General features: G+C 46.9%; 1 protein-coding gene across 2 annotated transcripts; it reads left to right on the top strand.

Annotated features, from left to right (window-relative positions):
• Positions 1–4,671: 4,671 nt before the first annotated feature.
• Positions 4,672–22,491, top strand: serpine1 (serpin peptidase inhibitor, clade E (nexin, plasminogen activator inhibitor type 1), member 1). Of its 2 annotated transcripts, none has more exons than XM_072258381.1 (9): positions 4,672–4,786; positions 7,646–7,919; positions 10,787–11,020; positions 11,541–11,711; positions 14,495–14,693; positions 15,662–15,762; positions 16,736–16,822; positions 19,071–19,154; positions 20,559–22,491. In XM_072258381.1, the coding sequence occupies exons 2-9, from the start codon at positions 7,652–7,654 to the stop codon at positions 20,594–20,596; spliced, it is 1,182 nt and encodes a 393-aa protein (XP_072114482.1). In that variant the 5' UTR covers positions 4,672–4,786; positions 7,646–7,651; the 3' UTR covers positions 20,597–22,491. The 2 variants fall into 2 exon arrangements, with proteins under 2 accessions (XP_072114482.1, XP_072114481.1); XM_072258380.1 differs by having other exon boundaries at positions 4,674–4,786; positions 11,514–11,711.
• The last annotated feature ends 4,084 nt before the right edge of the window (positions 22,492–26,575 follow it).

The following is a 26,575-nucleotide window of genomic DNA, read 5'->3' as shown; positions in this document are numbered from 1 at the left end:
CTTTATCATTGTTGAATGTTGTATTTTGTTGAATGTTGCGCCCTGACCAACTCATCACAGCAAATTCCTAATGCCTGTAGAACTTAATGGTGATCCTAGTTAGTTTCCACTTCTCGTGCACTATGCGGGACACAGATAGCAAACAAGAGAGGGAGAGAGAGATTTAGAAAGAAAAGGAGGAAGGGAGGAAGAGATTTATGAAGAGAAATGAGGAGACAGAAAATGACTTAGAGAGAAAGAAAGAAACAGCTGGTGAGAAAGATTTAGAGAGGGGTGGACAGAAAATGAAAGAGAGAAAACGAGAAAGGGAGGAAGAGATTTAGGAAGAGAAAAGATGAGGCAGGAAATGATTTAGAGATAGAGAGAAATAGAGAAAGAAAGATTTAGAGATGGGGCAGAAAATGAGTGAATGGAGGTGTAAAAAGTTAGGAAAAAGGGGGAGAGTGACAGAGGAAAGAGAGATAGATTCAGAGAAAGAAAGGGAGAGATTGTGGGAAAGAGGGAGGGATTGATAGAGAGGGTGAGACAGAGAAAAAAGAGTGAGAAAGAAGGAGAGAGGAAGTATGGGAGATAGAAAGCAGCTCTTCTTGGTTTACGGACCAACTAGTGGTTCTGCGGCCATAGACTGAGTGAGCTACTGCAATGCGGTTAGTCCTGACGAAGGGTCTCGGCCTGAAACGTCGACTGTACCTCTTCCCAGAGATGCTGCCTGGCCTGCTGTGTTCACCAGCAACTTTGATGTGTGTTGCTTGAATTTCCAGCATCTGTAGAATTCCTCGTGTTTGTAAATGGTACATGCTGCAGTCACCAGGCAGTGAGTAGGAACACTTAGGGTTCCCCAGTTGCTGAACTAGCAAACTCTGAAGAAAGATTTCATTGAATTACAACAATGCAGCCCGCTCACAGGACAAGTAGCAATCCCCAGTGTCTGTGCATCGTGACCCTGAGGGAGTCCCCGAGTGAACTTGAGAAGAACTGGTCACCGAGGGACCGTCCAACAGCCAGCACCACCGTGTGGCAGGGGGCAGAATCGCAGGATATAGACAAGATTTTTCAGGCAGAAATACCGGCAGCTGTACTTCTTTAACCCTCTGTATCTCAAATATTCGCTCCACACTGCCAGAGTGGGGGGGGGGGGGGGGGGTGGAGTGGTAAACATAGACCTGAATTGGGCCCTTTCCAATTTGTTTTCTGATTCTTGCCCAAGTGTCCATTTTAGTGGCATTAGAGGTCTGGCAGATGCTGGAAATCTTGAGCAACAAATCAAAATGCAGGTCAGAGAGCATCTATGGAGGGGAATAAACTGTCGAGATTTGGGGCCGAGATCCTTCATCGGCAATGGAAAGGAAGGGGTAGAGACCAATGCAAGGTGGGTAGGAAGGGGCAGAGGAGTAGAAGCTGTCAGGTGAGAGGAAAGGTGGGTGGTTGGGGGAGGGTTTTGAAGCTGGGAGATTAGATGAAAGGGGTAAAGGGTTTAAGAAGAAGGAATCCAACTGGAGAGAACAGTGGACCATGGAAGGAAGGGCTGGAGGAGGGGAACCAGAGGAAGGCAATGAACAGAGAAGGAATGAGAACTATTGTGAACTCAAGTGCAGGAATCACAGAGATTTCAGCAAGTCAAACAAACTAAAGACTTATCACAGAAATTAAGTAGAAAAACTAAAAAGAGCTCAGGCAAACTACATGGAATCTTGATGAGCTGAAAGCACTCCTGCCTCACGGAAGAACTTGGTCTGAGTTTCACCCAACAAGGAACCACAACGACCCAACAAAGAGACATTGGCAAGCCTCCCTGAAATACACCCTGGAGCACGTAGGAATTCTGGAGCAATCAGACAAAGCAATAATCCCCAAAGACAGCAACTACAATGACAGGCATTGACAATACCGCACTGGTTAAATTATTCCAAGTTGAATAAAAGTGATAAAAACAGAGAGTTTAACAATCCCCAGGATCACAAATGAGACACCTGTAACACACAGTGAAAACTCAGAGCTAGTTCAGACTAACAATCCAAGGACAATGCATATCAACACTATGACATTCAGAAAATACAGTCCACATACTAACTGACAAAAAAAATCTCTTTGTTTAAAAAAACCCAGGTTGTGACAAGTAGATCCTGATGAATGGCCTTGGTCTGAAACTATCCCCTCTATAGATACTGCCTGATTTGCTGAACTCCTCCAGCATTTTGTGAGGGCTGCTTCACAATTAATCATCGGTTTACAACACATTTAGTCCAAGTTCTTCCAAATTAATATCAAAACATTCAACAATCGGTGCCCTTCCAGGGAGAAGTGTCTCTGTAACAAGAGCAAAAGGCACAGGAGTAGAATTGGGCCATTCAGCCCATTGAGTCTGTCAATAATGTCAGAAAAGCAGTGGATGATTAGTGCACAGAAGGAGCCCGCAAACAGCACCAGCAGTCTGGTGCTAGTGACGAAGGAAGGGGATGAAATGGTGGCCCCGGCACAGTGGCGGAGTGATGTGGCAGGTAGCGCCTCATATCTCCAGTAACCCTGGTTCAATGCTGACCTCAGGTGCTGACTGTGTATAGTTGGCACATTCTCTAACACCACACCCCCACGCACCCTCTGCAACGATAGTTACTTTGGTTTCTTCCTGTATGCCCCAAGCCGTCAGGCCGATCAACACCTCCACATTTTAACCCTCCCCACCACCACCACTTCAAATACAATATCGAAAATCACTTTATGTACAAACATTCCATCTACGTATATTAATGAAATAGGTCCTTCGAGCTGCGCCACCCAACAACCCTCGGTTTAACTCCGGCCTAATCATGCGATAATTTACAACAGCCAATTAACCTACTCCTCCAAGAGGACTCAGACTTGTGGTTTGCAGGCTTGTGTGCCTCAATGACCAGAAAGTGATGTTGGCTGGACTCAGGGCTTTATGCTTTGGCTCTTGGTAGGTTGACCCATGCCAAACAGGTCAAAGGGTAGAGGTCAGTGGTCCACCGGTCCTCCAGGTTTGGGGTTCAGCTCAGGGCTAACAACTCTGCCCTGACTGGTAAAACAAAACTTTTACAGAAACAGCAATGAAGAATCTTTCTACATCCAACATGCAAGAGAAAGTGAGACAAGTGAGAGAGAGAGAGAGTCAGGGAGGGCAGAGATGACAAACGTGTTGGAGACAGTAAACTGGGAGATGACGGCATGTGAAAGGGAGTCAAGGGAGAGATGATGGATGTGTGAGAGAGAACCGGGAGGGCACAGAGACGACGGGCGTGTGAGGGAGAGTCAGGTGTTATGCAGAGACAGACTGGTCCCCACCAGTACTGTACCCCAGTGTTATACAGTGACAGACCCATCCCCACCGGTACCGTACCCCAGTGTTATACAGTGACAGACCCATCCCCATTGGTACCGTACCCAGTGTTATACAGTGACAGACCCATTCCCACTGGTACCATACCCCAGTGTTATACAGTGACAGAACGGTCCCCACCAGTACTGTACCCCAGTGTTATACAGTGACAGACCCATCCCCATCGGTACTGGACCCGGTGTTATACAGTGACAGAACCATACCGACTGGTACTATACCCCAGTGTTATACAGTGACAGACCCATCCCCACCAGTACTATACCCCAGTGTTATACAGTGACAGACCCATCCCCACCAGTACTGTACCCCAGTGTTATACAGTGACAGACCCATCCCCACCGGTACCATACCCCGGTGTTATACAGTGACAGACCCATCCCCACCAGTACTATACCCCAGTGTTATACAGTGACAGACCCATCCCCACCAGTACTATACCCCAGTGTTATACAGTGACAGACCCATCCCCACCAGTACTGTACCCCGGTGTTATACAGTGACAGACCCATCCCCACCAGTACTGTACCCCAGTGTTATACAGTGACAGAACCATATCGACTGGTACTATACCCCAGTGTTATACAGTGACAGACCCGTCCCCAGTGTCATACAGTGACAGACCCATCCCCACCAGTACTATACCCCAGTGTTTTACAGTGACAGACCCGTCCCCAGTGTTATACAGTGACAAACCCATCCCCACCAGTACTGTACCCAGTGTTATACAGTGACAGACCCATCCCCACCAGTACTGTACCCAGTGTTATACAGTGACAGACCCATCCCCACCAGTACTGTACCCCGGTGTTATACAGTGACAGATCCATCCCCACCAGTACTGTACCCCAGTGTTATACAGTGACAGACCCATCCCCACCAGTACTATAACCCGGTGTTATACAGTGACAGACCCGTCCCCAGTGTTATACAGTGACAGACGCCAGATATATGTAACTTGCATTTGGTCTATATCACACCTTAGGGTCATATATCACTAAACATACAATTTATGTTAGAGCAACACACATCAAAGTTGCTTGAATTTCCAGCATCTTCAGAATTCCTGTTGTTTGAATTAATGTTAGATACTGGCGTGTCTGAAAGTTGGTTTTATTCGGATCGAGCGGAGAGGGCGCCGTGTGTGGAGCGGCAGTGAACGGGTTAACGGGGGATAACAGTGTTCCTAGTGATGTCGGTGTTGGGAAAGTCTCTGTATTTGCTTGTTTACAGTAACCAAGCGGGGGGAGGGGCGGCTCCATTCGCGGGAGCGGAGCCATTTACTCAGCAAACCAACTTCCGCCCGTCCACGGAGCATCATAAAAAGGGGCCCAAGCGAGCGAAAGCAAGACAGAGGAGGGTTGTAACCCAGCGGTGAAGGTTGACACGCAATCTGCTGCAGACATTACTGTGAGCACCGCGCACTGCCTGGTAAGTCACTACCTTACATGGGTAAGTCACCGCGTCGTCAGTCTCCGTTTCTCTCGCTCTGTGTGAATTGGTCTCTGTCTGTCAGCGTGGGCTTGTATAAACCTCACGTTGTGTTTGCTATGACTGTGCTTAACCCTACGTTTCTTACAGATGTTTGCTGACCCGCTGAGCTCTTCCAGAAGCCCGTCTCACTCACTCTCACCCTCTCTCCCACTTTCTCTCTCATTCTCTCTTTCATTCTCTCTCTCCCACACTGACTCTCTCACACACACCATGCTGGAGGAACTCAACAGGTCAGACAGCACCTACGGAGGGGAATAATCAGTCGACGTTTCGGGCTAATTTCCTGATGAAGGGTCTTGGCCAGGAATGTCGACTGTTTGTTCCCCTCTGTAGACGCTGCCTGACCCCTTGAGTACCTCCAGCATCGTGTGTCTGTCTGCGCGTGTCCGTGTGAGTGTATTGCTCTGAAATTGCAGCCTCTGCGGAATCTCTTGCGTGTGCCTTCCTCTACACCTCACTCTGTATACACCTATCTGTTTCTATCTTTCTGTGTGTATGCGTGTGTGCGTGTGAGTTCTGTATATTACGGCATCTCTCTACTAAATCTATGTACGCACGTCCAACCCCATTGGAGTCTATTAACTCATTCCAGAACTAATTCTGAATTGACCCCACTCAAGTCGTTAATAAGATTATTCTCGGTATTCACAGATTGTTTCTCTCTAGCCTGTGTGTGCGAGTTCTCTCTACTAGATCTAAGTACACAGTCTATACCCGTTCGAGTATATCGTCTCTTTTCAGAATTTATTCGGCATTTACCCAACTTTCAACAAGTCCAGTCGTTTATGAAATTATAAGAGGTGGAAATTGGGTAGACAGGGTCTTTTTTCTTTCTTATTCAAAGGGTGGCCGGCTTAGTGGCATCAGTGCTGGACTTCGGGATGAAAGGTCCCAGGTTCGAATCCAGCCGGCTCCCCTGCACGCGTTCCTTCTGTGCTGGGTTACGAGCTGGTGATCTCTTTGGAAACTCACCCGGCAGAAGGCAATGGCAAACCACTGCTGTAACTTGCCTCGTACACGGTTCCCCACTACGTCAGAGAGGCGTGGAGGGAAATCATGGCTAACCAGAGAAACTCTGGATGCAACGTACCTTTCCTTTTCCTATTCAAAGGGTAGAAATATCAAATATTAGATGACATGTATTTAAAATGAGAGGGGAAAAGACAAATGGCTTAATTCTGCTCTCATGTCTTATGGAAAAGTTGAAAGGAGGTGTGCAGGACAAGTTGTTTTACACAGAGCGTGGTGGATGTAGGGAACAGGCTGCTAGAGAGATGCTGAGTTTAAGACAGATGTGAATCTGAAGGTGATAGCATTATTCAGGAGGCCCCAAAGTGCCTCACTGGAGTCAAGATGACAGTAACTAGGGGGATTGGGAAGTGTTGCGGGGAGATGGGGGAACTGGCGCTGCTGGCTAGATCTTGCTATGCACAGTCACATCAGCTGTTTCTCCTTGTGGGACAAGCAACCATAATACACCCCGTCTCTCTGCCGCATTCTCCCTCGTTGTTGCCCCAAACCATCTACTCCCCCCACCCCATCCTTCCCTTCTTAGATCAGAGACCATAGGAGATAGGAGCAGAACTAAGCCATTCAGCCCATCAAGTTTGCTCTGCCATTCCATCATGGTTGATTCATTATGCCACACAACCCCAATCTCCTGCCTTCTCCCTCTAAGCTATCAGCCTCTGCTTTACCCAATGACTTGGCCTCCACAGCCATCTGTAGCAATGAATTCCACAGATTCTCCACCCTCTGGCTAAAGAAATTCCTCCTCAACTCTGTCCTTGTGTTCTGAGGTTGTACCTTCTGGTCCTAGACTAACTATCTATAGGAAACATAATTTCCACATCAACCCTATCCAAACCTTTCAATACTCGATTGGTATCATTGAGATCCCCCCTCATTCTTCTAAACTCCGGCAAATGCAGGCCCAGAGCCATCAAACGTTCCTCGTACATTAACCCTTTCATCACCTCTCCAACTGTCACACTTCTATCAAACATCCACTTCCCTCCATCTTGGGAGAGAGACCCCAGCTCTGACTTGGCCTAATTTGGAGTATTGTGTGCAGCTTTGGTCACCTACTACAGGAAAGATGTAAATAAGATTGAAAGAGTACAGAGAAAATTTACAAGGATGTTGCCAGGTCTGGAGGACCTGAGTTACAAGAAAAGGTTGAATAGGTTGGGACTGTATTCCTTGGAACGTAGAAGGTTGAGGGAAGATTTGATAGAGGTGTACAAAATTATGGAACATGAGGGGAAACTTCTCCATTCACGGGGTGGTGAGAATGTGGAATGAGCTGCCAGGGCAAGTGGTGCACACAATCTTAATTTCAATGTTGAAGAAATTTTGGATAGGTACATGAATGGTAAGCATATAGAGGGCTATGGTCCGGGTATAGATCGATGGGAGCAGGCAGTTTAAATGGCTTGGCATGGACTAGATAGGCCAAAGGGCCTGTTTCTGTGCTGTACTTCTCTATGACTTTATGAGCTTCTCCAGCTGAATATGTGGCGCTGGAACAGCTCAGTGCTGGGACGAATCTGCTAAACCATGCTGCACGGCCTCCCTCCCGGGACCTCTGCGCCCTCTCTGAGCTGTGCAGCTGCCATGAACGAACGGGCTGCGGTCTGCAGCAGACGTGCAGGGATGTGTCGGAGCGGGGTGGGGGGGGAGGGCTTGAAGGAAATGGTGCACAATGAATGTTATGTCTCTGCTGCTCTGCATTGTATGGAGAGACAGACAACCCAAGATCCATGGCGTCGTTTCACCATTCCTTTCCTTTTTCAGACTTCCATGGCCATGATGACTGAATCCTTCCTGTGCCTAGCCATCCTGCTGGTTGCCGTGACGACTCCAGCCCTGACGGCGACCAGTGCCCAACTGGCTGAGCTCGGGAGCAACTTTGGGATCCGTGTCTTTCAGGAAGTCGTCAGGTCCTCCGGCGACCAGAACGTAGTCCTCTCCCCCCACGGCGTGGCGGCGCTGATGGGGATGGCGCAGCTGGGGGCGGCAGGGAACACGCTCCGCCAGCTCGAGGACGTCATGCGGTACCGGCTGAATGGTGAGTCGAGGCTGGCGATAGGCGGCTACGGGTCATAGTGTGACAGTTGTCCCAGGGTTTCTCTAGCCTGCATCTGCCTCCCCTCTCCCTGGCTCTGGTCATCTGTTCCTCTCTCTCCTTCCCTCTCTCTCACACTCCCTCACTCCCTGTCCTTTCTGTGTGAACCTCCCTGCCAACTTCTTAGCCTGTTTCTGTGTCTGCCCTCCCGTCTCTCTGTGTGTCTGCTGCCCTCTCTCTCTGTCTGTCTCTCCCTCCATCTGTGTCTGACCCCCCTGGCCCCCCCTTTCTGCCCCTCCCTCTCCCCTATTTATTCTACTTTGTTGTCTGTGTCTGTGTGTGTCCCTTTCTGTTCTATTGAGTTCCTCGATCTCTTCCTCCTCCCAGGTATGTGTGTGTGTGTCTGCATGTGTAGTTACATTTTTTGCCACCTCTTTCTTCACCTTGCTCTGTCTGGCCCTTTTCCTCTCACTCACTCGCCCCTCCCTGTGCCTGATCAATTAGCAGGTTGGAATCATGGCTAATTCAGGTATTGGACCTGAGGACACCCCGTGGGTGTGGGAGTCCTGAGTGTATTGTGTGTCAACAAGATTGTGATAGCCGGTGAGGTTGGATCAGTCACCGGGCTCACCCTGTATGTATGAGCGTGTACCTTCATCAGACACCAGCTGGTGTGAATGAACCTGCCTCTGGGATTGGGAGGTCCTGCGGTGGAGATTAAGGTGTTGATTTCATCACATTTCTCCTTGATCGAGGAGGTTGTGGGCTTGAGGGCACAAACTGAACATCCTGGCCTGCAGCTGAAGTGTGCTACTGAGGGAGTGCCACCCTGCCAGTACACCTCGTCTCTGGAATAAACAAAGGTTCCATTCTGGGTGGCGGGGAGGAGAAACGTCTTTACCAAAAGTGGGTAAGGGGGTTGGCTTGAGTTGTTCTCCAATCTTGGTAATCCATTTGCAAACGTTTTGTCACCATACGTGGGAACATCATCAGTGCGCTGTTCACTTGCGCTGTGTCCTCTGAATACTTGGCCTTTATATATACATATCAATCAGCTGATTGGTCGTCATTACGGAAACTCAGTTGTGGTGGGGGGGTCTCATCGCTGATTGGCTGCGTGGATTGTGGTCTGGAAATTTTCCTGCGTTGGCTTAAAAATAGGATGGAAGAATAAAAGAAAATCTGCAGTTGTGTGAAATCATAGCAACACACACACACACAGTGCTGGAGGAACTCAGCAGGCCAGGCAGCGTCTATGGGGAAAGACTAAAGAGTCGACATTTTGGGCTTAGACCCTTCTTTGGGACTGGAAATGCTTGTTTACAGTATTGTTTGCAGAAACCCACTCTTCTAGGAGTTCTCTTGCATGCCTCGTGTTAGTTTGAGCCGTGACTTTCACTGATGCCCAGTTGAATCTGTGCCCTCTCGGTCTTCATGGTTAAAGACCTGTGAGTTGGTCACGCCACTTTACAGCCAGTTCATGGATCCCTGCGGACAGTTTTCTCCCAGTTTTGCCCCTCCGCTCCCAGTCTTGCCCTTCCCTCGGAGGGCACAGAGGGAGGGGGTGTGTTGATGGGTAGATGGGAAAAAACATAATTCCAAGTCCTTTCCTCGGCCGTGTTCTCAGAGCCTGGAATCTGAGACCTGCCTTTGGTTTAAGTGCCTCTGTAGCTAACTGGGAACCTCTACTGGCAAGAGCCAGTAGTGCATATCAAACCAGCTCCGGGTGGGAATTGACTCAAAACAGATCGATGACACTCGCTAAATTGATTTATTTTTATCAAGTCTATTAAATGTTGCAATTGAACCCACATCCACCACTTCCACTGGCAGCTCGTTCCACACTGGCACTCAAAGATCCCCTCGGGTGCCCCTTAAATATTTTGCCTTTCACCCTTAACCTATGACCTCTAGTACTTGTCTCACCCAACCTCAGTGGAAAAAAGCCTGCTTGCATTTAGCCCACCTATACCCTGCATAATTTTACATACATCATCATCATCATTATGAGCCGTGTCATATGACGTGGGTGATCATGATTGTTCTTGACAAATTTTTGTGGTGAAGTGGCTTGCAATTGTAATCTTCTGGGCAGTGTATTTAAAAGAGAGGTGACCCCAGCCACTGTCAATACTCTTCAGAGACTGTCTGCTTGGCGTCAGTGGCAGCATAACCACCGGCTGTGATCTGCACCGGCTGTTTCCATGGCTTCACGTGACCCTGATCGGGGTGGTGGGGGAGGCTAAGCAGGTTCTACACCTCGCCCAAGGGTGGCCTGCAGGTTAGCAGAGGGAAGGAGTGCCTTACACCTCCTTTAGAAGAGATGTATCTCCACCCTGCCATATGTATGTATGCATAGTTAGTCCGTAGATAATAGCCCATATTTAAAAGGGAATGGACTTTAAAACGTCATCAGCTAGTGGATAGCTAGGTAGAAATGATTTTGATTTTCAAAAAACCAGTAATGTACAAGTGAGTGTGTGAGATTTACATCTGAATCTGTCTGAATATGTAAGATACAGAACGGGTAGCCGGGTGGAGATACGTCTCTTTGGTGCTGTAGCAATAAAATAAATAACGAATAAGGTTAAATATAGGGTGACTCTCACAGGAAACGATAGTGACAAGGTGGCTGTTAGCAAGAGGAATTCTTCTCAGTGGCTGTTAGTAAGAGGAATTCTTCTCGGTGGCTGCGGGGCCGATGAAAACACAGTAGGAGAGTGATTGTGTACGTATAGGTATGAGGTGTGGAGTGTAGGTGTGAAGTGACAGTGAATGGGGAGGGAGGGAATGAAGGGAGATGAGGGGCTGTGGAGAGGAGTGGCTGATCCCTGATCAACTGAATCCCTTTTTTTTTCCTTTCTGGACAGATAATGGTGTGCCTCTGGCCCTGAGGCAGCTCCGTAAAGATCTCATTGCCAAGAGCAACCAGGATGCTGCCTACGTCGCCAGCTCTGTGTTCGTCCAGAGGGACATGCAGCTGCCAGCGGCCTACATGAAAAAGTACAGGAAGACATTCAGCAGCTGGCCAAAGCAGCTGTTCTTCCAGGACAACACAAAGGCCACCTACATCATCAACAAATGGGTGGAGGTGAAAACCCAAGGTGAGCCTTAGAGTCAAAGGTTTGGCACCCACAGGAATAATTGGGTCATTGTGTCCACACCACCCTAAAGTCCATCCCTAAGGAGTTTGTACGTTCTCTCCGTGGCCATGTGCGTTTCCTTCTGCTTTCCAAAGGCGTGCGGGTTAGTAGGTTCATTGGTCACATGGGTGTAATTGGACAGCATGGTCTCATTGGGCCAGAATGGCCTGTTACTGAGCTGCATCTCTTAAAAAAAAAAAAAAAAGTGAGATTACTTTAAAGCCACTGACTCCAAATTCGGCTTCAACAATGCCTGATACAACCTCCATGTAACATTCTAGACCCTGTACTCAATACTTTGATTACGAAGACCAATACGCCAAATGCTCAATCTAATTATAATCGCAAACACACAAATTGCAAAATTATAAGCGTCTGCTGCGTTCCACCAGCATTTTGTGTGTGTTGCTTGAATCTAATTACAATTCTTTCTTTTGGTTTGATCCCCTCCCAGGAATGATACATGACTTTCTCCACCCAGGCTTGCTGGATCCCTCTCTGACCCGCATGGTTCTGCTCAACGCCATTTTCTTCAGGGGCCTGTGGAAGATGCCATTCCCCACCGAGGGCACACAGCTGCGCGAGTTCTACAAGGCAGATGGGACGAGGATTATGGTGCCCATGATGTTACAGATCGCCAAAGTGAATGCTGGTGAGTCAAAGGGTGCTGCTTGGTCCCTGAGGTGAAGGTGCCAGAGCATTACAAGTTCAACTGCTTCCCCTCTACCTGCCTTGATATTGGTTTGTTAGTGCCTCACACTTATTCAAAAACAGATCACTCCATACGATAGTGCCTATTTAATAAACTAACGTCCCTTGGAGATGAACTACGACAGAGTGGGGGTTGATCCTGTTTGACATGCTGTCAAATCCAACAAAGTCAAATAATATATTCAATCTTCTATAAAGAAAATATCAAAACAAAACAATCTCAAAGTGTTGAAAACTAGTGAAACTAAAACCACGAGGCAACGAGATGGCGTAGCGGTTAGCAAAACCATTTACTGTACCAGCAACCCGGGTCCAATTCCCGCTGTTGCCTGTAAGGACTTTGTACATCCTCCCCGTGACCATGTGGGTTTCCTCCAGGCGCTCTGGTTTCCTCCCACAGGCCAAAGACGTACCGGTTGGTAGGTTAATTGATCATTGTAAATTGTCCTGTGATTAGGCTAGGGTTAAGTCGGGGATTGCTGAATGGCACAGCTTGAAGAGCCAGGAGGACCATGCTGTATCTCAATAAACATAATAATAAAACTAGTGATACAACAAAACAATCTTAGTGTATTAAATGTACCAAATAAATTGAGTACATGCCAGGTGGGACATTATATTGCAGTTTGTACAAGAGGCCACATTTGGAGTTTTGTTGGTCGCCCTTCATGTGGAAAAGGTGCAGAGGAAATTTGCGGGGATGTTGCCAGGAGTTGAGGGACTGAGTTATGGAGATAGTTTGAGCAAATCGGGACAGTTTCTAGAGTAGGTTGCATAGTTGGCACAACCTTGTGGGCTGAAGGGCCTGTAATGTGCTGTAACTTTTTATTTTCTATTTAAATAATAAAGCTGATTCTAATGGTTCAATTTGCATTGAAGGTCCTATTGCATGAATACCCTCCCTGTCTGTGGAATCCCATGGGCAGGGATTCTTGGAAGGGTTGTTGCTGCATCTGTGGGTGGAGTCTGACATGAGCTCAGGCAATGATTAATCCAGACAGCCCTGGCAGACAGGGATCTGCCCATGACCCTGGCACCTTCTGTAGGTTGAGATTGAGATTGGCTGTGTGCCCGGAATACCCTGTGCATCACCTGCACCCACAGCTGGCACAGACAGTAAAATCATTCAGTAAAATAAGAGGTTCTGTTAAAGAGAAAGTGCGCACACCCCTTGTTTACAATGCAAAGACCATTCAGCCCATCTGATTCATGTTGTTATCCCTCCTTCTGACTGACTACTACCACGTTCTTGTTCTGCGAGAGTGACTGCTCTGCAAAAGTGTTCTTTTTTTGAAAAAAAGTATGAACTGATTCTACTTGGAAGTTCGAATTTGAAGGCAGAACACAGGGTTAATAGCAGGATTGGGGCCGGCGCCCATTGATCATTAAAGTTGCTGCGCAAGTTGGCAGAATAGTTAAGAAGGTGAATGGTGTGTTGGTCTTTATTAGTCATGGTATTGAGTTCAAGCACCGTGAGGTAATGTTACAAATCTATAAAACCCTTGTTAGATCATAAATGGGATATAGTCTTCACTTTGATCAAGTCATTATAAAAAGGATGTGAAAGCTTTGGGAGGGTGCAGAGGAGATTTACCAGGATGCTACTTGGATTAGAGAGCACGTCTGAGGACAGGTTGAGCCAGCTAGAGCTTTTCTCTTTGGAGCGAAGGAAAATGAGAGGTGACTTGATAGAGATGTACAAGACGATAAGAGACACAGATTGGGTAGACAGCCAGAGGCTTCTTTCCAGTGTGGAAACAGCTAATACAAAGAAAGGGGGCAAAATTTTAAGGTGAGTGGAGGAAGATATAGGGAGGATATAAAAGGTAAGATTTTCACATGGAGTGGTGGGCGCGTGGAACACCCTGCCAGGCATGGTGGCAGAAGCAGATCCTTTAGGAGTGTTTAAGAAACACTTAGACACAAGATATTCTGCAGATGATGGAAACATACACAAAATGCCGGATGAAGGGTGAAGGGTCTTGGCCTGAAACGTCAAATGATTATTGAGTTTCATGGATGCTGCCTGATCTGCTGAGTTCCTCCACCATTTTGTGTGCATAACTCTTAGATAGGCACATGGATGATCAAAAAATGGAGGCCTACGTAGGAGGGAGGGATTAGATTGATCTCGGAGTAGGTTGAAAGGTTAGCATTATGTTGTGTGCTGCAGTGTTATGTGTTCTAAAAAACACTTTGACACATGCCATGATGTTTCCAAGACCCAAACTAATGTAAAAAATCCCATGTGTGTCCCTCAGTGATGCTGCGGAACGAGAGCTTTTCGAAGTGAAGGCTCCCGTAAAAGATTGACAGTTTAGCAGCCAACTTTTGCCCAGCAGGGTTTCAACCTCAAATGTTTCCAAGATCTCTCCTGTCACACATGTCCATAAGTCGGTTTATTACTGTCACATGTACCAAGGTGCAGTGGGTAAAACCTGTTTTGCATACCGTCTCTACCAGGGTTCCCAGCCTGGGATCCACAGACCCCTGGGTATATGACAGGGCTCTGTGGCATGGAGAAGGCTGGGGGCCCCTGGTCTGTATAGGTTACTTCATTACAACAGTGCATTTGAGGTAGCACAAGTGAAAGCGATAACAGAGTGCAGAATAGAGGGTGACATGGTAGCATAACCAATGGCAAAGAGATGCTCTGCCTGGCTTGAGATATGAGTTGTATGATTGACAGGCCCGAAAACCAATGGTATTGCTTTGTTCATCCAGGTGAGTTTGTGACTCCCAGTGGCATGGACTACGATGTCATCGAGCTGCCCTATCATGGCGAGACGTTCAGCATGTACATTGCCGCCCCGTACCAGAAGAGAGACCCGCTGTCCTCCCTCACTAACATCATCGACATCCAGCTGGTCAACGAGTGGAAGATGAAAATGCACCTTGTCAAACGCCAGGTCGCCCTGCCCAAGTAAGTGAGAGAGTATGGAGGGTGGAACAGTGGTCTGCAATCCATTCAAAGTTCAAAGTAAATTTATCATCTAAGTGTATTCATGTCACCAGATACAATCCTGACATTCATTTTCATGCCGGAGTAATCAATAAATCCATTATAGAATAATAACCAGAATAGTCAATGACAGACTGGACCAACTTGGGCGCTCAACCAGTGTGCAAAAGTCAACAAACTGTGCAAATGCTAAATAAATAAATCGACAAACAAACAAACAAACAATCATGTATCTAATAGCCTCTTCAATGCTACTATCATATCTGCCTCCACCACTACTCTTGGAACAAGGCACCTACCAGTCTTTGCAAAGCAAGAAACCTTACCCCACTCGTCTTCTTTAAATGTTCCCCCTTTTGCCTTAAATGCCTGTCCTCTCATCAACCTCCCGTTTAAATATACCCAATGACTTGGGCCCCAAAGCCACATGCGGCAATGAGTTCCACAGATTAACCTATCTCTAGCTAAAGAAATTCCTCCTGTATCTGTCTCCTTCCAATTTGAGGTTGTGCTGACTGGTCCTAGACTCCCCAACCACAGGAAACATCCCCTCCACACCCACTCTGTCTCGTCCTTTCAATATTCTAAACACAAACGAGTCTGCAGATGCTGGAAATCCAAAGCAACACGCACAAAATGCTGGAGGAACTCAGCAGGTCAGGCAGCATCTACAGAGATGAATAAACAGTCGACGTTTCAGACCGAGACCCTTCTTCAGGACTGCTTTCAATATTCAATAGGTTTCAATGAGACCCACCCTTAAATCCTCTCACCCATAGCCATCAGATGCTCCTCATACATTAACCCTTTCATTTCTGGAATTATTCTCGTGCATCTCCTCTGGACCCCTCCAATGCCCGCACATCCTTTCTTAGATAGGGGCCCCAAAACTGCTCACAATGTTAATGTTTTTGTCTTTTTCTTGGCAGATTTTCCCTGGAGACAGAGACCAATCTGGAAAAGCCACTGGAAAACATGGGAATAAAGGATATGTTTAATAGTGCAGAGGCAAACTTCAGTGACATGAGCAGTAAGTAGCACTTCACAGCATCCTTTCCTCAATGTCCGTCCAAGAGTTCTCCTGCCTTTGGAGGGAGAGTTGGAGAGGATCTAGTGGGGACAGAATTAGTTTGGGAAACATGATTTGTGACTGATTTATTCTGGGTTTGTTCACTACCATCAGCTGATCTAGGTTAGGCAATTCACTCCGCAACTCTTAGTTAATCGACACTTGCACTTCGTTGTCTCTCTGCACAAATAACAACGTAGCTATGATACTTCTGATAATTGCCCCCCCTCACCATTCCCCATTCCTATTTCCCTCTCTTACCTGCCCATCATCTCTCCCTGATGCTCCTCCCCTTCCCTTTATTCCATGGTCTTCTACCCTCTCCTATCAGACTCCCCATTCTCCAGCCCTTTATCTTTTTCACCAATCAACTTCCCAGCTCTTTACTTCACCCCACCCCCTCTCCCGGTTTCACCAATCACCTGCCACCTTGTTCTTCTTCTACCCTCCCTCCCCCCAACCTTCTTACTCTGTCTTCTCATTGTCTCAGCCCAAACCGTTGACTCTTTAACTCTGCTCCGTAGATGCTGCCTGGCCTGCTGAGTTCCTCCAGCATTTTGTGTGTGTGACCATGATGACCCTGGGCCAATAATTTAAAACATGAATTCAACTGCTCCCTCTGTACCAATACACACTCAGACCACTTCTCCAATTTATAACACTGCAGTAGGGGATCTCCCACTGGCCAAACGATTGACCGTTCCTCTCCCAGCCGCTGGCAAGAGGTGTCAACTGCTTATTCCTTCCACGGATGCTGCCCAACCTGCTGAGTTCACCCAGCGTGTTATACTGTATGTGTTACTCCGGATTTCCAGTGTCTGCTGAATCCCTTGTGTTTTCTGGGGTAAAATGTTCTCCAGTTCCGCAGCGGAGGGCGGAGACAGTCTCTGTGCTGGCGGACTAATAATTCTACCTCCTTTCTCTGTTGCCACAGAAACCAAGAAGCTCTTTGTGGCTCACGCTCTACAGAAGGTGAAGATCGAAGCAAACGAGAGTGGAACCAAGGCATCTGCAGCCACTGGTGAGTCTTCGTGCCCTCACTGGGCCCTGTGCTCGTCTGAGCTCTTCCTGATAGTCAGCTGTGTTAGACATTGCAAAGAAAAACCACAGGCATAGATCATCCGACTGCTATATAACAGTAAGGACATGTGAATGGAGGGTGTGTAGAATGTCCTGCCAGAGGCAGATACGTTAGGAGACTCTTGGATAACCACATGGGTGATAGAAAAATGGAGGGCTGTATAAGAGGGAAGGGATAGATTGATCTTGTGGGCTGAAGGGCCTGTTTCTGTGCTGTACTGTTCAGATCTATGCTGTCTAGTCCAAAGGAGGTCAAGTCACTGAATGTATCTAAGGGAGAGATTGATAGGTTCTTGATTAGTAAGAATGTCAAAGGTTACGGGGAGAAGACAGGAGAATGGTGTTGAGAGGAATAATAAATCGGCCATGATGGAATGGTGGAACAGACTCGATGGGCCAAATGGCCTAGTTCTGCTCCTATGTCTTATAGTCTAAGTTCTTGTGTCTATGATTTACTACTGCTTGATATGTCTAAGTTCTTGCTTTTTTACAACCTCTGGAGGAAAAAAAAGACAGCCTGCACCCAATACCTTGGGCTTTCACAGCTAAAACAAATTGGTAGATGAGGAGTTGGGGGTTGGAGGAGAGAGAATAGCCAAAAAGCAAGAAGGCTGTGCAGTTTTATACAAGGAATGTTTGACAGCTCGGCGCATGGCTGAGGCCAGCCCGTAACACCAGAACTGTGGACACACAAAGAATCCTTAGAGATATTGAAATGCAGTTAGCAAATTGCCAACAATAAAGCCTGCAGGCACTCAATAGCTACAATTGTTCGGTTTTGAAATCACGAGCTGCAAGAAAGGCTTTACACGCCCACTCCACGAGCTGCCCTGAGGCCAGAATGTACAATTAAAGCCAACTGCTTAGGCAGTTGCCACCACACCTCTTCAGGACAGATTGCTTTGAGGCTCATTGGTGGCTTCACAGCTGGCTAGGGGGGTAAAGAAGGTGTAAGACATTCCTGTCTTCGTAAGTGGAGGCATTTGAGTTCAAGAATTGGGAAGGCACATTGCAGCTTTATAAAACTTGGGCTAGGCGGCGTCTGGGGTACTGAATTCAATTCTGATTCAGGTGCAGTTTTATTTATCACATGTACATCGAGACATACAGCGAAATGCACCGTTTACTCTAACAACCAACACAATGCAAGGGCATGCCGAGGCAGCCTGCGAGTGCCACCATACATTCCAGCACCAGCGTATCATGCCCGCAATGCTCGGCAGAACAACGTAGAACACAACGAAACAGAACGTACCAAGCAACAGCAGCGAAACAAGCCCCGCTCCTCCCTCCCAGCCACCCACATACACATACACGGCCCTCTTACCCCAGGATTGGCCATCTTTGGTGTCCAGTCTCCAGCAGAACTTATAGATTCGCAGATACTGGGCCTCAGCTTCCCCAGCGGACTTGCACAGATTCTCAGAAGTGTGGCTGCGGCTAGCGGGTCTGAATTGGACCCTGGATCAGCCTTCAGGCTTCAATCCGGAGTGGGATTCTTGAATGCAATGCTGGGTGGATGGTGGAGGCAAATATGATACAGGCATTTAAAAGGCTCTCAGATAAGCAGAACAATGAGTAGGGAATGGAGGAATATGTGTAGGCTTAAGTGATTAGCTTAGTTCGGTGTTTAAAGTGTGTGACACAACTGGAGTTTAGAAGAATGGGGTGGGGGGAATCTCATTGAAATCTATGGAATACTGAAAGGCCTAGATAGAATGAACGTGGAGGGGATATTTCCAGTTGTGGGAGACTGTAGGACCAGAGGGCTTAGCCAAAGGCTAAGCCAGAGCTTATTCAGCCAGAAGTCGATGAATCTGTGAAATTCCTTACCACAGGCAGCAGTGGAGGCCAAGTCATTGGGTGTATTTCATGTGGACGTTGATAGGTTCTTGATTAGTAAAGGTGTCAAAGGTATCAAGGGAGAAGGCAGGAGAATGGGGTTGAAAGGGATAATAAATCAGCCATGAATGAATGTCAGAGCAGACTTGATGGGCCGAATGGCCTAATTCTGCTCCTATGTCTTGGGGGTCTTAAAACATCCTGACCCTGTGCTATTCTTTGTATTTTATCTAGCTCACCTTATTAAACGTGATATAACAAGAATCTATCTCGGCAGGAAAGCGCAGTGTAGATGCAGATATATCTGTGATGATTTGATGACCGTGATTATTATTTTAATTTTGCAGCTGCCATTATATACGAGCGAATGGCCCCACTTGAAGTCGCGTTCGACAGACCCTTCCTGTTCTTGATCCGGCACAACCCCACAGGTAAGAACTTGCCTCTGCACGATCAGTCGAAGCTCTGTTTAGCCTGCAAGCTTTTCTTGATTTAGAGACGCAGCACAGTAACAGCCCTTTGAGCCACACTGCCCCAACTGACCCCAAGCAACCCCAATTAATGACAGTGTAATCTGGGGACAATTTGCAAAGACCTATTAACCTATCCGGTACACCTTCGGACTGTGGGGGAGAAGGTACAATCTCCTTTCAGGCAGCGGCAGGAACTGAACCCAAGTCGCTGAATCTGTAAAGCATTGTATCAACCACTACGCTACCGTGCCGCCCTTGATGTGAAAGGAAACTGGACCCTTTTATGTTCCAGTTGAGTTAAAAATTTGCTTTCCCTCTCTTTAATACAGATGTTTTTTTTCTAGACTTTTATAATTATTTTGTAATTAGAATTCTAATTAAGTGCCATCTGCATGATCTACCCCTTTCTGCTCATCGAGACCCATCTGCCGCTACTTCTTCTTCTTGTTCTGAAGCCCATCACCTCTACAGGGGCATACGCCGCTGACAGTGGCCCACCAGAGCCTTCAGTCCCAGCTATTCCTCCAAGCTGCTGCCGGGTGTGGCCCATCTTCTTGGTGTATCCTCCTTCTCCCAGGGATGAGGTCTTTGGAGCTTCCGTTAACGTCTGTGTAGCTCTGGGTTTTCATGGGATGGGGTTGCTAGCTCCAGGCCCAACCCTCCTCCTCCTCCTCCTCCTTTCGCAGCTGGGCTTGGACAGGCCCCGCTGTTTGAACTCATTTCAATCAGATTTATTATCACTGACATAAGCCATGAAATTTGTTGTACCGTGCAATGCATAAATACCTTACAAATTAAAATAAGAAATATACATAAGACGAATAAATAAGTAGTGTAAAAATAGTGAGGTAGTGTTTATGGGCTCATTGTCCATTCAGAAATCTGATGGCAGAGGGGAAGAAGCTGTCCCTCAAATGTTGCACGTGTGTACGTCTGCAGGCTCGTGTACCTCCTCTCTGATGGTAGTAATGAGAAAAGGGTATGTCCTGGGTGGTGGGGGTCCTTAATGATGGATGCCACTTTTTCTGAGGCATCGCCTTGTGAACCTTTCCGTCTGGTGGGAGGCTGGTACCACTGATGGAGCTGGCTGAGTCAAAACCCTCTGCAGCTTTATTCCGATCCCGTGCATTGGCCCCGTCATACCAGGGGGCGATGCAAGCAGAAAGGGTGCGTCCCCACCCCCAGTGAGGAACAGAGCAATCTTTGAACATCCAGTCTGTCTCCGCCGTGCTTGAAGTCCAAGGCTGGGTGGAAGGGATGTGTGAGTGAGAGCAGAAGGGGAAATGACAGCAAAAAGACAAAATCAACATGAAAATTGAGAAGATGGATTTGATATTAACAATCTCCCATTTTGTATTATAGGCACCATTTTATTTATGGGGCAAGTTATGGAACCCTAGAACTACCACCGTGTAAAGACAATACTCATACCATATCTGGAAAGCTATAGAGAAGATTGCAATTAAACTGGCAAACAAAACATTCCAATGGGAAAGCTTTGAATCCACGATGATTATTCTGCCAGCTGCCATCAGCAAAATTACTCTGGATGTTATCATTGCTGAGAAAGCCTGGATGCGTTTCACGTGGCCCTCAAGCCTTCCATCGCAGCACAGCAAGCCGCCGTCCAAACGCCACCTCTCAAAGTATTTGCTGTTTCCTTTTGAAAGGCGCCTCGCCACCTTTTGCTATTGTGAAGCCTGCTTGCCAGTGAGCCGTTGACTCTCTCCCTCAGCGTCGCTAGAAGCATACTAGAACATTCCAGATTCAATGGCACTTTGAGAACCTGTGTATTATGTGTATATATGTGTGTGCGTGAGTGCGTGTGTATGGGGGAGGAGGCAGGCTGTAGTTTCAGATGATCTCCAGGGACTTGTTGTCCTACTTGCCTTTTGTGAATGGGTAATAAATCCCATCTTCTCCCTTATTTATTTGTATGTATCTATACTGAACCTTGCACTGTTGCCTTCCAAAAATGTGTTTGAACATATGAAAGTTATAGTTTAGTTTAATATATTTTTTGCGCTTTATGTAATTTATTTCTCTGATCTTGGAAGCTTTGTAATTAGTAAAATAGAAAGTATACTGATTCGTGGTTTGTGATCGATATTCTATGTGGCGTAACTTTCTGAATAGGTGCACGAAGGTAGCATTGCAGCACCGAGCTCACAGTGAACCCGTTCTGGGAACATAGACATGTGGGCCATTCGGCCATTCAGCCCTTGAGCCTATTCTGACATTTATGTAGATCACGGGTTACAAACATGAGAGAGTCTGCAGGTGTTGGAAATCCAAAGCAACACACACAAAACGCTGAGTGGAACTCAGGCAGGTCAGGCAGCATCTATGGATGGAAGAGAACACATATGAAGGTGAAGAGTCTCGACCCTACATTTTGACTGCCCCCTTCCCTCCATAGATGCTGCCTAACCTGCTGAGTTCTTCCAGTGCTTTGAGTATTGGCCAAGAATCTAACCTGCTGAGTTCTTCCAGTGCTTTGAGTATTGGCCAAGAATCTAACCTGCTGAGTTCTTCCAGTGCTTTGTGTATTGGCCAAGAATCTTGTTCGACATCCACATTTCCATCTGAAGAAAAAGAATTCTGTCCACCAGCTCCCTCCATTTATCGTAAACACCTCAATTTGATTTACACCCCTGTACTCTTCATCCCTTGCCAAGAGCAGCCATGGTCATGAGACCATATCGCCTATGACATAGGACACAGCATATGATGATGATGCTGACTCTTCATCCCTTCAGGATATTGGGACATACCAGTTCCACACATTAAACCAACAGGATCAAGGCAGGTAAAGATGCAAGGGGGAGTATTTTAAAATCTAGATTACTATTCCAGAAGAGAAATTCTATGGAGAGCTTATTAAAGCCTGCATCAGCGATAAAGAAACAACAAACCTTGCACTCCTTATCTTCCAGGATCATGTCTCATGAAGTCTGACGTAGAAAGATCCACACCTTAATCCTGCACTTTTGTCTAACATCCCAGAAAGTGCCAGTTCGATGTCATGGTACTGCTTATCTGTTAGGGTGATAGAGAAGGTTTACTTTGAAAATAAATAACCCACCAGCAACTAGAAAGAACATGAGAGACAAGCTGCTCAGTGTATACACATGGGTTTCATTTAATTGTGCTATCTGTGTTTGAGAGTATTTTATATCGGTTAATATGAATGTACTTTACAAATTGTCATGAAAATGGAAAATAATGGATGGAGGGTATTTGTATTTTCTGTCTGTTTTGTATTAGGAATTCAAATAAATGTCCCTTTTACTGATATTGTTCTCTGCTGTACAGGTTTCTAATGCCAAATCTTACACAGAGTTCTAATAATTCTTACTCCAAGTAATAATAGTAATGCAATCACTCAAGTCGAGTATGATGTTCTCCTCGGGGATTATCTACTGGTGGGTCCTCTGGTGGCTGTAGAGGCTAATCCACACTGGCCAACTCTACAGTCCAGAGACAGGTGTGCCAACCAATTTGCCTGCCCTAAGACACACACACACAGGCTAACTAACCAACTCTGAGACACACACACTGGCCAACTCACCAGTCCTGAGACAGGCATACCAACCAACTTGCCACTCCTGAGATTTGCATGCCAGCCAAATCATCAATCCTGAGATACGAACACTGGCCAACTCACCAATCTTGAGACATGAACACTAGCCTACTGACCAATCCAGAGACTGCCATACCAACCAACTCACCCATCCTGACACTTGCACGCCAATCCTGAGACTGGCACGCCAACTAACTCTGCAGTCCTGGGACATGTACACTGACCAACTCATCAATCCTGAGACATGTATGCCAACCAACTCGCCAATCCTGTGATGTACACGCATCAATGAAACAATGCAATGGAATTGCTGAAATGCTTTAGGCATTGTTCACTAACCAGAACTCTGTGACAGAGAACACCTGGATATTAATGACAGAAGCAGCAACCAGCATTTTGACCTTCATTCAGAAATGGGGCAGAGATTTAAGATGAGAAGTGAAAGTTTTAAAGAGGATTGAGTAAACAATGTTTTCACACAGAGGGTGTGGGTATGCGGAATGACCTACTGTATAAACACGGGTACAGTTCATCATCATTATGTGTCGTGTCATAGGACATGGGGGATAATGATGACCACGATCGTTCTTGGCAAATTTTTCTACAGAAGTGGTTTGCCATTTTCTTCTTCTGGGCAGTGTCTTTACAAGGCAGGAGACCCCAGCCATTATGATTACTCTTCAGAGATTGTCTGCCTGGCATCGGTGGTCACATAACCAGGACTTGTGATATGCACCGGCTGCTCATATGACCATCCACCACCTGATCCCATGGCTTCACACAACCCTGATCTGGGGAGGTCTAAGCATGTGTTGCACCTTGCCCAAGGGTGACCTTCAGGCTAGCAGAGGGAAGGAGCACCTTACGCCTCCTATGGTAGAGATGTATCTCCATGGGTACAGTTACAATGTTTGAAAGACATTTGGATGGAACATGATAGGAAAGGGTCAGAGGGATATGGGCCAAGTGTAACTCAGATGGGTACCATGTTTGGCATGAATGGGTTGGACCAAATGGACTGTTTCCATGCTAGAAACTCTATGATAATAAAATAATCAACAAAAATTAAGATTATCTTAATTGTCACATATATATCAAATGCATTGGTTTGCATTAAGACCAACCCTGTCCATTATGCGCTGGGAGGAAGCCCACAATTGTTGCCGTGATTTCAGTGCCAACATAGCATGCACACAACTTACTACCCCTATCCCATACCGTATGTCTTTGCAATGTGGGACAAATCCCAAGTACTCAAAGATACGGGAAGAATGTACAAACTCCTACAGACAGTGGATAGAATTGAATCTCAATCGAGTTCGCTGGCGCTATGAAGCATCAGGGTAACCACTACGCCCCATAGGCATGAGCGTGCTCTTTGAAAAGGACATCCCACTGAGAGAAGCCCCCGAGGGACGCAGCCAGGGAAAGGCTATTCTGAAATTCTTCCATGAGGGCTGTTATGTACCCCGTAACTGGGTTGCCAAACCAGCAGAAATGGATCACTCAGTTGGAGTCTGGATTACTAGAACGAAGAAAGTTTTATTAAAGAAACAAGCAACACAGTAATCGAAAGGATAATAAATGCAACAGTTCAGCAATGATAAACATACATGTGCACAGAATTAAGATAACAGGATCAATCAAGCTCTATCGTTGTCTAGGGGTAAATGACCAATTTCAAAGTGACACAAAGTTTAGTCCAATTTAGTTCAGTTCGCAGTAATCGTTGCCATGGCGATGGACAACGTGGGGGGGAAGGAGAGAGAGAACGAGAACGACTGATCATTCAGAAACGGCTTCCACTCACAGACCGGCGATATTGCTCACAAGCAGCTTTCGGGCGGGTCCTTTGTGATGTCATCTGAGGTCACCGACCGTGACCCCTCCTCCAGATGCGGTCGATCCTCTGCAGTAAACCCGGCACCCAAGCGAGGGTGGACACACACCGGGTTCCCGCTGATCGTACCTTTCCACCCTGTGCGTTTAAGGCTGATCCCCCGATCAGCCGTCCAAGAGCTTCCCACCGACTCGTGAGAGGCGCACCGCTTCCAGGGTCTCGTTACCTTGAGTGTCGTGTGTGTCCTGCCTTAGCGAACCTGTCCCTTTTTATCCCCCTGCTGGGGTATTGCCTGTCCATCACTTCAAACAGCTCAGGGTTCAAAGGGGGAGCCGCTCTAGACAGTTCTCTCTCCCGTCCCTTCATTACACATCTCCAGATCGCCTGTCCATCACTTCAAACAGTTCAGGGTTCAAAGGGGGAGCCGCTCTTGACAATACCCAGACTGATGGCTCCTTCATTAACACCTCCAAATGCTGCTTCATTGTTCCTTATCTCTCCTTCCCCCTGAGGACAGGTGGCAGACCAACTGCTGATGCCACTGTTGCTAGCTCAGGCCAGCAAACATCTTAATTTATGTGTGTTCTCGTCACAGGGCCAATACCTTGTCATGCTGGAGAGTTCCTGACCTCACAAGGGCGATGCCATTTGGAGTTCAGTCATCTGCAATTTAAATCCTGGTAGGGGTCACACGTGGCCCTATGTGAGGTGGTGAGGTTGAGGGGATGTTTCCAGACAAAAAGTGATTCAACCAAGATGTCAGTGATGGAGCTGACAGAAGATGATGACACATCACAATGAACCCTGACCCCAATCTATCAAGAACCGTGTGATGGCAGCCCATACATCAGCCTGCCTTATTAAACAAAGTCACTTACAGCTGTTCTCCATTAAGGGAATCAAAGTTCAAAGTTCAAAGTACATTTATTATCAAAGTTTGTATACATTCTACAAACTTGAGATTCACCTCCTAACAGTCAGCCACAAAACAAAATAATCGAAAGGAACCCATAAAAAAAGGCCATCAAACACCTAATGTGTAGTGAAAGAAAAAAAACAAATGATGCAAACAATAAACACAAACAAATATCGTTCTGAACTGAAGTCCACAAAGAGCATTTGTCGACAGGTCCTTGGTTCTGCACAGAGCAAAGAACTGGGCTGAACCGGCCCAACCCTTGTCTCGGGCCCCAACACCCTGACCTTTTCAATATGGCCCGGCGCCTAAATCGTCATCCAAGCTTCGGGTTTAATCGCTTCAATATGCTCCGGGGCCTGAAGCCTGCTGCTTCGGTTCGGCCTGTAGCCAACCTTTCCAATTCAGCCCGGCACGTAAATCGTTCAAACCTTGGATCTTCCTCGCTCTCAGCGCTGCCTCACCGTGCCTCGGTTCTGCTACATCAAATTGTCTCCAAGTCCAAAGGGAAGTTACAGGCTATTGTTTGTGATGACCCTTTACCAGAAAAAGAGTGATCAAGTATTTAGTTGTTTTCTTTGTCCAGAAATCCACCCTAACGTCCTGGTTTTGTGGATCTCAGAATGGCCTCTATAGCCACCTGAGGACCCCTTTGGAGAACCACACACAAACAAGGGAAAGTCTGCAGAAGCTGCAAATCAAAGTTACACACACAAAATGCTGGAGGAACTCAGCAGGCCAGGCAGCATCTATCGAAAGGAATAAACATTCAATGTTTCGGGCTGAGACTCTTCATCACGATGCAATGCCCTTCTCCACTAACTTTCTTCCTGGCACTTATCCTTGCAAGTGGAACAACTGCCACACCTTCCCCTACAACTCCTCCCTCACTACATTTCAGGTCCTCAAGCAGTCCTTCCAGGTGAGGCAACACTTGACCTGTGAGTCTGTTGGGGTCATCTTCTGTATCCGGTACTCCCGGTGCAGCCTCCTGTATACCGGTGAGACCCGCCGTAGATTGGGAGACCGCTTTGCTGAGC

The sequence above is a fragment of the Mobula birostris genome, chromosome 5 (genome assembly GCF_030028105.1).
Source record: "Mobula birostris isolate sMobBir1 chromosome 5, sMobBir1.hap1, whole genome shotgun sequence".
Taxonomy (NCBI): Eukaryota; Metazoa; Chordata; class Chondrichthyes; order Myliobatiformes; family Myliobatidae; genus Mobula; species Mobula birostris.
The sequence above is the reverse complement of the archived record's forward strand: the minus strand, read 5'-3'. Positions and strand labels throughout refer to the sequence as shown.